Source organism: Erinaceus europaeus, chromosome 1, assembly GCF_950295315.1.
Source record: "Erinaceus europaeus chromosome 1, mEriEur2.1, whole genome shotgun sequence".
NCBI lineage: Eukaryota > Metazoa > Chordata > Mammalia > Eulipotyphla > Erinaceidae > Erinaceus > Erinaceus europaeus.
This window is the reverse complement of record NC_080162.1, coordinates 78,739,474-78,751,280: the sequence shown is the minus strand read 5'-3', so window position 1 is coordinate 78,751,280 and position 11,807 is coordinate 78,739,474. Positions and strand designations below refer to the sequence as shown.

Here is an 11,807-nt window from a genome sequence, read left to right as displayed (position 1 = left end):
ACTGTTGGATAGGCCAGAGAGAAATCGAGAGAGGACTGGAAGAGGGAGGAGAGAAAGAGACACCTACAGACCTGCTTTACTTATGAAGCGACCCCCCTACAGGTGGGAAGCCGGGTGCTCAAACTGGGATCCTTCTGTCCTTGTGCTTTGTACCATGTGCACTTAATCCATTGTGCTACCTCCTGGCCCCTGCGGTTTTTTTTTTTTTTTTTTAATTTTTAACTTTATCTGATCAGAGAGAAATTGAGAGGTAGGGGGAGGAGGTAGAGAGACACACCTGCTTCATGATTTGTGAAGCTTACCCCCTGCAGGTGGGGACCAGGGGCTTGATCCTGGGTCCTTGTTCCTAGTAATATGTGCCCTTAACCTGGTGCACCACCACCTAGCCCTGTATTTGGCAAGTTTCCAATGGAGGGGATAGGACATGGAACTCTGATGGTGGCAACTATGTGGAATTACACCATCATCTTACAAAATTATTAATCATTATTAAATCACTAATAAAAAGATAAACTATGAAAAAATTTCTGGTAATTGTGGAATACAGCAAGAAAATGAATAATTTTGTGAAACTGGTTGGTCTTCTGATTAAGTCAGCAGTTATATCAGAAAGTTTTTGATTAACATATGATTATCCCCATCAAGATCCCAAGCACATTTTTTAGGAGAATAGAAAAAATGCTACAAATGTTTATCTGGAACCAGAAAAGACCTAGAATTGCCAAAACAATCTTGAGAAAAAAGAACAGAACCGGAGGCATCACACACTCCCAGATTTCAAACTGTATTATAGGGCCATTGTCATCAAAACTGCTTGGTACTGGAACATGAATAGACACACTGACCAGTGGAATAGAATTGACAGCCCAGAAATGAGGCCCCACACCTATGGTCATCTAATCTTTGACAAAGGGGCCCAGACTATTAAATGGGGAAAGCAGAGTCTCTTCAACAAATGGTGTTGGAAACAATGAGTTGAAACATGCAGAAGAATGAAACTGAACTACTGTATTTCACCAAATACAAAAGTAAATTCCAAGTGGATCAAGGACTTGGATGTTAGACCACAAACTATCAGATACTTAGAGGAAAATATTCTGCATAAATTTTAAAGACATTTTCAATGAAACGAATCCAATTACAAGGAAGACTAAGGCAAGTATAAACCTATGGGACTACATCAAATTAAAAAGCTTCTTCACAGCAAAAGAAACCACTACCCAAACCAAGAGACCCCTCACAGAATGGGATATCTTTACATGCCATACATCAGATAAGAGTTTGATAACCAACATATATAAAGAGCTTGCCAGACTCAACAAGACAACAAATAACCCCATCCAAAAATGGGGGGAGGGGGAGTCGGGCTGTAGCGCAGCGGGTTAAGCGCAGGTGGCGCAAAGCACAAGGACCGGCATAAGGATCCCGGTTCGAACCCCGGCTCCCCACCTGCAGAGGAGCTGCTTCACAGGCGGTGAAGCAGGTCTGCAGGTGTCTATCTTTCTCTCCTCTCTGTCTTCCCCTCCCTCTCTCCATTTCTCTCTGTCCTATCCAACAATGACAACAACAATAATAACTACAACAATAAAACAACAAGGGCAACAACAAAGGGAATAAATAAATAAAATAAATAAACAAAAATGGGGGGAGGACTTGGACAGAATATTCACCACAGAAGAGATCCAGAAGGCCGAGAAACACATGAAAAAATGCTCCAAGTCTCTGATTGTCAGAGAAATGCAAATAAAGACAACAATGAGGTATCACTTCACTCCTGTGAGAATGTCATACATCAGAAAAGGGAACAGCAGCAAATGCTGGAGAGGGTGTGGGGTCAAAGGAACCCTCCTACACTGCTGGTGGGAATGTCAATTGGTCCAACCTCTGTGGAGAACAGTCTGGAGAACTCTCAGAAGGCTAGAAATGGACCTACCCTATGACCCTGCAATTCCTCTCCTGGGGATATATCCTAAGGAATCCAACACATCCATCCAAAAAGATCTGTGTACACAGATGTTCTTGGCAGCACAATTTGTAATAGCCAAAACCTGGAAGCAACCCAGGTGTCCAACAACAGATGAGTGGCTGAGCAAGTTGTGGTATATATACACAATGGAATACTACTCAGCTGTAAAAAATGGTGACTTCACCATTTTCAGCCGATCTTGGATGGACCTTGAAAAAATCATGTTGAGTGAAATAAGTCAGAAACTGAAGGATGAATATGGGATGATCTCACTCTCAGGCCGAAGTTGAAAAACAAGATCAGAAAAGAAAACGCAAGTAGAACCTGAAATGAAATTGGCATATCGTACCCAAGTAAAAGACTCTGGGGTGGGTGGGTGGGTGGGGAGAATACAGGTCCATGAAAGATGATAAATGACATAGTGCGGGTTGTATTGTTAGATGGGAAACTGGGGAATGTTTTCCATGTACAAACTATTGTAATTATTGAATATAAAACATTAATTCCCCAATAAAGAAATAAATTAAAACAAAACAAAACAAAACAAAAAAACCTATGATTGAATGGCAGCAAGATGGTTCATTTCAATAGTGTGCTTGCTCTTTGATGTACAAGTCCCAAGCCTGAGCTCAGTCCCCAGCAGTACTAAAGTTATTTTGGTAGTATGGCATTTTTCCATCTGTCTATGATAAATAGCTGAAGTTCTGACACCCCAGTAATGAGAAAACCAATAATGCAGATGGAATTTATGAATCAAAGTCCCTTTTTGTATTGTGACACTGATGATATCTAGTTTTTTTTTTTTTGGCTCCAAGACTTCTTACAAACATGATTCCACTATTCCTAGGGCAACATTACTATTTATTATTTGACAGCATGACAGTCATGGAGAAACCATAGTACCAAAAAGCTGATATAAGGATTTAATAGAATGTATGGATAGTTCTAGGCATGAGAACATTTAAAAAAAAATTTTTTTTTTAAAAAAGCAGACCTGCTTTTTTTAAAAAATTTTTTTAAGTTAATTTTTTAATTTTTTTTTTTTTATCTTTTTTTTTTTTTTTTTCTTCCTCCAGGGTTATTGCTGGGCTCGGTGCCTGCACCATGAATCCACCGCTCCTGGAGGCCATTTTTCCTCCTTTTTGTTGCCCTAGTTGTTGCAATTTTTTTTTTTTTTTTTAAAAGCAGACCTGCTTCACCGCCTGTGAAGCGACTCCCCTGCAGGTGGGGAGCCGGGGTTCGAACCGGGATCCTCATGCCCGTCCTTGTGCTTTGCGCCACCTGCGCTTAACCTGCTGCGCTACAGCCCGACTCCCATTTTTTTTCCCTTTCTATTTTGCCTCCAAGGTTATGTATCGATGATGCTAGGTGCCTACACCACGAATCCACTGTTACTGTGGCCATTTTTATATTTATTTATTTTGGGGTGGATAGGACAAAGAAATTTAGAGGGGGAAAATACAGAGGGAGTGAGAAAGACATCTGCAGACCTGCTTCACAGTTTGTGAAGCGAGCTCCCCTGTAGGTGGAAGAGGGGTTTGAGTTGGGATCCTTCTGCAGGTCATTGCACTTCCCTCTATGTGTACTTAACCTGTTGTACCACCGCTGTGCTCTCAGAAAGTTTAATTTGTTGTTCCTGTTTTATTCATTTATTTTAAATTTTTTTCTTTATATTTATTTATTCCCTTTTGCTACCCTTATTGTTATATTGTTGTTACTGATGTCATCGTTGTTGGATAGGACAGAGAGAGATGGAGAGAGGAGGGGAAGACAGAGAGGGGGAGAGAAAGATATTTACAGACCTGCTTCTCCACCTATGAAAAGACTCCCCTTGCAGGTGGGGAGCCAGGGCTTGAACCCGAATTCTTATGCTGGTCCTTGTGCTTTGCGCCACCTGCAGTTAACCCGCTGCGCTACCGCCAGACTCCTGTTAACTGTTTTAAAAGTCGAGAACTGCTGAGTTCTGACTTATGGTGATGATTGGGATTGAACATTCACACTCAGTCTCATTTGACAGTTATTTTACATAGTTACACTGTCTTTCTGGCCCAGAGAAATTCTTTTGATGAACATAGACAATCCTTATGAAACACACTAAATGTACTATTCAATATCTCTGAGATTCTGTACCCTAGCTGAGTAATGAATTGTCTGAGTGAGAAAAAAAAAATTCCTCTAGCAGACACACAGAGTACTCAAAGATTTGTTTTATTATAGTACATGGTTGGGGACTTATGGAGAGGGGGTAGATATAGCAGGCATCAGTTGCCCTGATTAGCATCTGATGCCCATTCCGATGGCCATGAATGTGCCAAAGGTGCCGCCACTCTGCATCATGGTTTTCCCGATGCCGCCCATCAGCTCCCGACCCCGCATTCCGATCCTGAGAGGAAGAAACCAAGATTGGGCCATTGGGAACAAAATTACAAAGAGGATTATCAACTGCCCCCTTTGCAATTGTGCTTATAATGATGAATCAAGCACTACCTTAGTCTGGCAGGACATTATCTCTTCCTACCTGGGGTATGGGTAAAGGAGCTATTAAGGTGTCTAGAGGAAATGACAAATGTCATTATATCTGGATGGCAGCAGATGCAGTGTAAATTACAGGTACAGGGAAACCGGCTTTTATATCAGTTTTGCTTTTAACCTCCAGGGTATGTGTGATTGTATAAAGATGGTTTCCTAAGTAATGGTGAAGTCGGAACCAGTTGTGTTACTACTATAAGTGGAAGATGAGAATCATATTGACGGGTAGTGTTAACAATCTTGACAAAATGACACCGAGGGCATAGTTTACCTGGTTGTTTCCCCAGTACAGTGGTACTGCTTAATAAGTTTTCTTTTACTACACACAGTAAGAAATAAAAACAACAGCGGCGATTGTAGTAATAAGCATTTACTCATCGGTGCCAGGCTCTGTGCTACGCGTGCTCATCTGGTCCTTAGGCAGAAGTTACTGACTTCATCCTACACTTGAGGAAACCCAGACTCGGACTTGCGGAAGGTTATACCAGCAGGTCCAAAGCGCATGTTGTGTCAGAGCCCAGACTGTTAAGCACGGAAGCTTCCAACCTGTCCTTCCAGGCCCAACGTGGTTAGGAACCCGTGTCGCTCGTTAGAGGTCAGCGAGAGGATTGGAACGAAGTGGGCTGCACGGGGGCTGCAGTCCCAGAGTGGGTCCGGGAGGTCCAGTAATCACCCCCAACATGACCGCCCGCGCCCCTCACCTTAGACAAGAAAAGGTGCCGAAGAGCGCGCCGGCCGCCATGCCCACGGCGCAGCCCATCACAAAGCCCATCTTCACGCGGTCGAAGCAGCTTGGCTGGGACTGTCCGTAGGGACCCACCGCCACAGGCATCTGCAGGGTGCGAGGGTTAGGGAAGTGCAGGCCTAGCCGCCAGCCCCGAGAGTCGGGCGGGGGGCGGAAGAGGCAGGGTGCAGGGCTAGCCTAAGGGTTCGGGGAAGTCCCGGAAGGAAAAGCGCGGAGCCCGACTCCATCACCCTGTTCGCGTTCGGGTCCCCGCGCCGCGGCACCCCCACCTCACCTCGCTAGCGGCTTCGGTACTTCTGCTCTACGTCTCACAGCGAACGTGAGACAGAGCGCACGCGCGTCCAAGCAATAACTTCCGGGTTGCCGAGTAGTACTTCCGGAAGTTCAGGGTCGAGGAACGCTCATGCCTGTGGCGGGGGTCTTCCGTGGGAGCATGTTTCTGCGAACTGCTTGGAGGCGGGCGGCCGCGGCCTGGCCCACCACTCCCGGGCGGAGGCCTGCGGAGCCCACTCGGGGGCTGCGCCTGCGCGGTACGCTCCTGGGCCCACTCACTGCTTCCCTCTGTTATGGCACAGACCTTTTTCCCTCCGAGCGGCAAAGCAGTCTCATGTTCCCGAGCCTTTCTCTGCTGTTCTGTCCGCTACCAAAGCCCTGTGACCCTTCCTTTCGGCTCTTGACAATCAAACCCCCTTTGCTGGCTCTCGAATGTTTGACTTCTCTGCGCTGTTTCCCCTCAGATCCAGCCCGAAAAGCCCTCAGTCTTTGAGGCAATTTCTACGGATCTCTGCTTCTCCTGTCCAAATTTCATAAATACCAGTTATCCACCTAGGAAGCCTGAATGATTTTTACCAAGTGAACCTCCACATTTCCTCTTAAATGGCTCTCCCATTGCAGGGGCATCCTTTCTTGCTCCCAAGGTCTCAACTTGAGTATTGTCCCAACACCTGACCCCCTTCCCATGAACTCTTCTCTCTTCCTTACCTCTTTGTACGGTTTGCTCAAGTTCGCTGTTTTGATTTATTTCACCTCTACCCAGTTTTTACCTTTTACTTAGAAGCCCTGGTCCCACAGTTGCATCGCTTCTTGGACACTCAGTTCCATTTTTTTTGGTCAGGTGCAGACCCTGCACCCCAGCCTGCTGATCCCTCAGATTCATCAGATACAGTCAATGGCCGGCAGGAGTCGATGCTTCGACCTCTGTATATGGATGTGCAAGCCACAACTCCTCTGGTAAGGGTCGAAGGACAACATTCCCCAGTTGTGTTTATAGTGATTATATTGTCAATGTGACAATGCAGAAATGACTGGATCCTTTACAGGTGGGAGCCACTGAGAAATGTGTCCTGGGAAAAGCATTTATTAAACAGCAAATTGTCCCCAAGAAATGACACTGCTTGCTACCTGCTAGTTATTGACCTTGGTCAAACACTTAAGTGAAGACAAAATAATAATGATTAAAAGTATGGACTCTGGAATTAGGTGTACTATTACTTAATAACTGAATTTCTGTACATGCATTAAAAAACATAGAACAGGGGGTCGTTTGGTAGCACAACGGGGTATGCGCAAGTGGCGCAAAGGCAAGAACCGTAAGGATCCCAGTTCAAGCCCCCGTCTCCCCACCTGCGGGGGGGTGGGGTGGTCACTTCATAAGCGGTATAGCAGGTCTGCAGGTATCTTTCTCTCCCCCTCTCTGACTTCCCTCCTCTCTGGATTTCTCTCTGTCCTATCGAACAACTACGACATCAATAACAACAACAATAGTGACTACAACAATGATAAAACAACAAGGGCAACAAAAGGGGGGGGGGAACTCCAGGAGCAATGAATTCGTGGTGCAAGCACCGAGCTCCAGCAATAACCCTGGAGGCAAGAAAAAAAAAACATAGAACAAAACTTGTCACATGATAAGTAAGTAATACTGTAAGACTTCCATAGTTTGTTCATATATATATATATATATATATATATATATATATTTTCCTTTTTGTTGTCCTTGTTGTCGTTGTTGGATAGGACAGAGAGAAATGGAGAGAGGAGGGGAAGACAGAGAGGGGGAGAGAAAGATAGAAGCCTGCAGACCTGCTTCACCACCTGTGAAGCGACTCCTTTGCAGGTGGGGAGCCGTGGACTCAGATTGGGATCCTTATGCGGGTCCTTGTGCTTTGCGCCACATGTGCTAACCCGCTGCTCTACTGCCCGACTCCCAGTCTGTTCACTATTTCCCTGTATATTACAGTACCTAGCAAAAATGGACAGTCAGTGTTTACAGATCACCTGAGGAGGTGGTAGAGCAATCTGATTTAAGGTGAACTGGAAGTGGAAATATAGCAGGCTGATGTGTAGTACCCAAGAGAATGGAAGAATGTTTAAGGCAGTAATCTGAAAGTTGGGAATTTGTTGAGGCAGATTGGGCAGTTCTGAGGAGATGGAGTAGGGCCTAATTAACCGTGGGATCAGGGACATTAAGCTGTTCTTTTCTGCTTTAGGATCCCCGAGTGCTTGACGCCATGCTTCCTTACCTAGTCAACTACTATGGGAACCCACACTCCAGAACACACGCTTATGGATGGGAGAGTGAGGCAGCCACTGAACGTGCTCGAAAGGTTAGTATAAGTGGTTGCATGGAGATTCTTGTGTCACAGGTCAATAATTCGTGGGAAGTATTTACTTCTTGGTAGGTGTGGTTAAAAGTAAGTATGGTGGGAGTTGGGTGGTAGCGGAGCGGGTTAAGTGCACGTGGCGCAAAGCACAAGGACTGGAGTAAGGATCCCGGATCAAGCCCGGGCCTTCCCACCTGCAGGGGAGTCGCTTCACAGGTGGTGAAGCAGGTCTGCAGGTGTCTTATCTTTCTTTCCTCCTCTCTGACTTCCCTTCCTCTCTCCATTTATCTCTGTCCTATCCAACAACAATGGCATTAATAATAATAATAACAACAACAAGGGCAACAAAAATGGGGGGGAAGTAAATATGGTGGTCTGGGAGTTGGCACAGTGGATAAAGTATTGGACTCTCGAGCATGATGTCCTGAGTTCAATCCCCAGCAACACATGTACCAGAGTGATGTCTGGTTCTTTCTCTGTCTCCTCCTTTCTCATTAATAAATAAAATATTTAACAAGAACAACAAACAAAAGTAAAAATGGTCTGGGTCTCTTCCAAGTAACTTTCTTTTTAAAGATTTATTTTAGGGAGCTGGGCAGTATCACAGAGGGTTAAGCACACGTGGCGCAAAGCGCAAGGACTGGCATAAGGATCCCGGTTCGAGCCCCAGGCTCCCCACTTGCAGGGGAGTCGCTTCACAGGCCCTGAAGCAGGTCTGCAGGTGTCTATCTTTCTCTTCCCCTCTCTGTCTTCCCCTCCTCTCTCCATTTCTCTCTTTCCTATTCAACAACAACGACAACAATAATAACTAGAACAATAAAAAACAAGAGCAACAAAAGGGAAGATAAATAAATATTAAAAAATTTAAAAAATAAATTTAGGGGCCGGGTGGTGGCACACCTGGTCGAGTGCACATGCTACAGTGCTTAAGGACCCGGGTTTGAGCTCCCAGTCCTCACTTGCAAGGGGAAAGCTTAACAAGTGGTGAAGCAGTGCTGCAGATGTCTCTCTGTCTCTCTTCCACTCAATCCCCACTTCCCTCTTGATTTCTGGCTGTCTCTATCCAATAAACAAATAAAGATAATAAAATTTTTAAATAAGGACTTATTTTGTTTTAACAAGGTATAAAGTGATTGAGGCCAGAGGACTGGTCAATTCTAGTTTATGATGATGCTGGGGATTGAACCTGGGACCTCAGAGCCTCAAGACATGAAGGTAGAAAACACAAGCATTATACAATTTCTGCCTTCCCTCCCTTTTTTTATTACCACTATGGTTATTGCTGGGGCTCAGTGGCTATATAGCAAATCCACTAGCACTCCTGGTGGCGTTTTATTTATTTATTTATTAGTTTTCAATGAAAGAGAGATACACAGAGAGTCCAGAACACTGCTCAGCTCTGGATTAAACCTGGTACCGCAGAGCCTCAGGTATGAAAGTCTTTTGCAGAACCACTATACTAATAACCCAGTACTTTTGTTTTTAAATAAAAACAGGGAGATTGAGAAAAAATGAGAAGAAAGAGGGATCCTGAGCCCTTGGCTCCCCACCTGCTGCGGGGGCAGGGTCCCATTCGTATGCCATGAAGCAGGTCTCCAGGTGTCTGTCTCTCCCTCTCTATCTCGCGCTCCCCTCTCAATTTCATCCTGTCCTATCCATTAAAAAAAAAGGGGGGGGGTGGTCGGGTGGTCGTGCAGCAGGTTAAGTGCATGTGGCACAAAGTGCAAGGACGGGTGTAGAGATGCTGGTTGGAGACCCCGGCTCTGCACCTGCAGGGGAGTCACTTCACAGGCGGTGAAGCTGGTCTGCAGGTGTCTATCTTTCTCTCCCCCCCTGTCTTCCCCTCTTTCCATTTCTGTCTGTCATATCCAACAACGAACAGCATCAACAACAACAATAATAACCACAACAAGCTACAACAAGGGCAACAGAAGGGGGGGGGAAAGTCCTCCAGGAGCAGTGGATTCATGGTGCCAGCACTGAGCCCCAGCAATAACCCTGGAGGCAAAAAAAAAAAAAAAAGGCCAGGGGAAGTCGGGAGGTAGCACCGCAAGTTAAGTACACTTAGGGCAAAGCACAAGGACTGGCATAAGGATCCCGGTTCAGCCCCCCCCCCCCTCCACCTGCAGGGTGGTCACTTCACAAGCAGTGAAAGCAGGTCTGCATGTGTCTGTCTTTCTCTCCTCATCTCTGTCTTCCCATCTTCTTTCGATTTCTCTCTGTCCTATCCAACAATGACAACAGCAATAACAACAATAAACAACAAGGGCAACAAAAGGGAAAAATAGCCTCCAGGAGCAGTGGATTCATAGTGCAGGCACCGAGACCCAGCAATAACCCTGTAGGCAAACAAAAAAAAAAAAAGGAAAAAATGACTGCCAGGAGCAGTTAATTTCTAGTGCTGGTACCAAGCCGCAGTGATAACCAAAAGCAAGAGAGATCCTGTAGCACTGCTTCACTACTTGCAAAGTTTCCTCAATTGAAGCCTAGAACCCAAGTCTTTTTTTCTTTCTTTCTTCTTTTTTTTGTTTACCAGAGCACTGCTTAGCTCTGGCTTGTAGTGGTACAGGGGATTGAACCTGAGACTTTGGAGCTTTAGGCATGAGAGTCTCTTTGTATAACCATTATGCTATCTACCCCTGCCCGAACCCAGGTCTTGATGCATGGTAATACGTGTACATTACTGAGTGTGCCACCACCACCACCCCCATTTTTTTTTTAAAGATTTTTTTTTAAATTAAATTAAATTTAATTTATTTATTCCCTTTTATTGCACTTGTTGTTTTATTGTTGTAGTTATTATGGTTGTTGTCGTCGTTGTTGGATAGGACAGAGAGAAATGGAGAGAGGAGGGGAAGACAGAGAGGAGGAGAGAAAGATAGACACCTGAAGACCTTCACCGCCTGTGAAGTGACTCCCCTGCAGGTGGGGAGCCGGGGTTCGAACCGGGATCCTTATGCCGGTCCTTGTGCTTTGCGCCACCTGCGCTTAACCCACTGCACTACAGCCCGACTCCCCCACCACCCCCATTTTAAAAATTATGTGTGTGTGTTTGTGTGTGTGTGTGTGTGTGTTTTGCCTCAAGGGTTATTGCTGGGGCCCCGGTATCTGTACCATGAATCCACTGCTCCTGGAGGCCATTTTTACACCCCCCCCTCTTGTTGCCCTTGTTGTAGCCTTGTTGTGGTTATTATTGTTGTTATTGATGTCGTTCGTTGTTGGATAGGACAGGGAGAAATGGAGAGAGGAGGGGAGAGAAAGACACCTACAGACCTGCTTCACGGCCTGTGAAGTGACTCCCCTATAGGTGGTGAGTCAGGGATTCTTACACATGCCCTTGCACTTAGCGCCATATGCGCTTAACCTGCTGGGCTACCGCCCAACTCTCAGAATTTACTTTTTTTTTTTTGCCTCCAGGGTTATTGCTTGGGCTCAGTGCCTGCACCATGAATCCAATGCTCCTGGAGGCCATTTTTTCCCCCTTTGTTGCCCTTATAGCCTTGTTGTGGTTATTATTGTTGCTGTTGATGTCGTTTGTTGTTGGATAGGACAGACAGAAATGTAGAGGGGAAGGCAGAGAGGGGGAGAGAAAGAGAGACCTGCAGACCTGCTTCACCGCCTATGAAGCGACTCCCCTGCAGATGGGAAGCTTGGGGCTGTAACTGGGATCCTTCCGCTGGTCCTTGCGCTTTTTGCCACGTGCGCTTACCCCGCTGCGCTACCGCCCGACCCCCAGAATTTACTTATTTTTAATAAAAGAGTGACATAGACATAGAAACCCCAACCAGAGCACTGCTGAATTTTGTCTTATCATGGTGCTGCGAATTGAACCTGAGACATAAGAGGCTCAAGCATGAAAGTCTTTCCTATGACGATTGTGCTATCTCCTTCCTCCTGTTATGATTATTATTACTATTATTATTACCATTATTATTATTACCTCCAGGGTTATCACTGGAGCTCG

At 45.5% G+C, this 11,807-nt stretch overlaps 2 protein-coding genes across 4 annotated transcripts in view; one reads left to right on the top strand and one right to left on the bottom strand.

Annotated features, from left to right (window-relative positions):
- Positions 1 to 4,158: 4,158 nt before the first annotated feature.
- Positions 4,159 to 5,654, bottom strand: ROMO1 (reactive oxygen species modulator 1). 2 transcript variants are annotated; one of them, XM_007522634.3, is made up of 3 exons: positions 5,515 to 5,654; positions 5,197 to 5,327; positions 4,159 to 4,349 (listed from the first exon to the last, which is right to left on the bottom strand). In XM_007522634.3, exons 2-3 carry the CDS (start codon positions 5,325 to 5,327, stop codon positions 4,241 to 4,243), a joined length of 240 nt encoding a protein of 79 aa, XP_007522696.1. In that variant the 5' UTR covers positions 5,515 to 5,654; the 3' UTR covers positions 4,159 to 4,240. The 2 variants fall into 2 exon arrangements, with proteins under 2 accessions (XP_007522696.1, XP_060045134.1); XM_060189151.1 differs by lacking the exon at positions 5,515 to 5,654 and adding an exon at positions 5,471 to 5,493.
- NFS1 (NFS1 cysteine desulfurase) overlaps positions 5,639 to 11,807 on the top strand; it is a 44,711-nt gene continuing 38,542 nt past the window's right edge. Inside the window, exons 1-3 of one of the 2 annotated variants that reach the window (XM_016187951.2) lie at positions 5,639 to 5,770; positions 6,361 to 6,470; positions 7,730 to 7,846. In XM_016187951.2, coding sequence (XP_016043437.1) covers positions 5,644 to 5,770; positions 6,361 to 6,470; positions 7,730 to 7,846 — 354 coding nt within the window. In that variant the 5' untranslated portion in view covers positions 5,639 to 5,643. Of the gene's footprint in view, positions 5,771 to 6,354; positions 6,471 to 7,729; positions 7,847 to 11,807 lie in introns of both variants that reach the window. The other variant, XM_007522635.3, reaches the window with a different exon arrangement.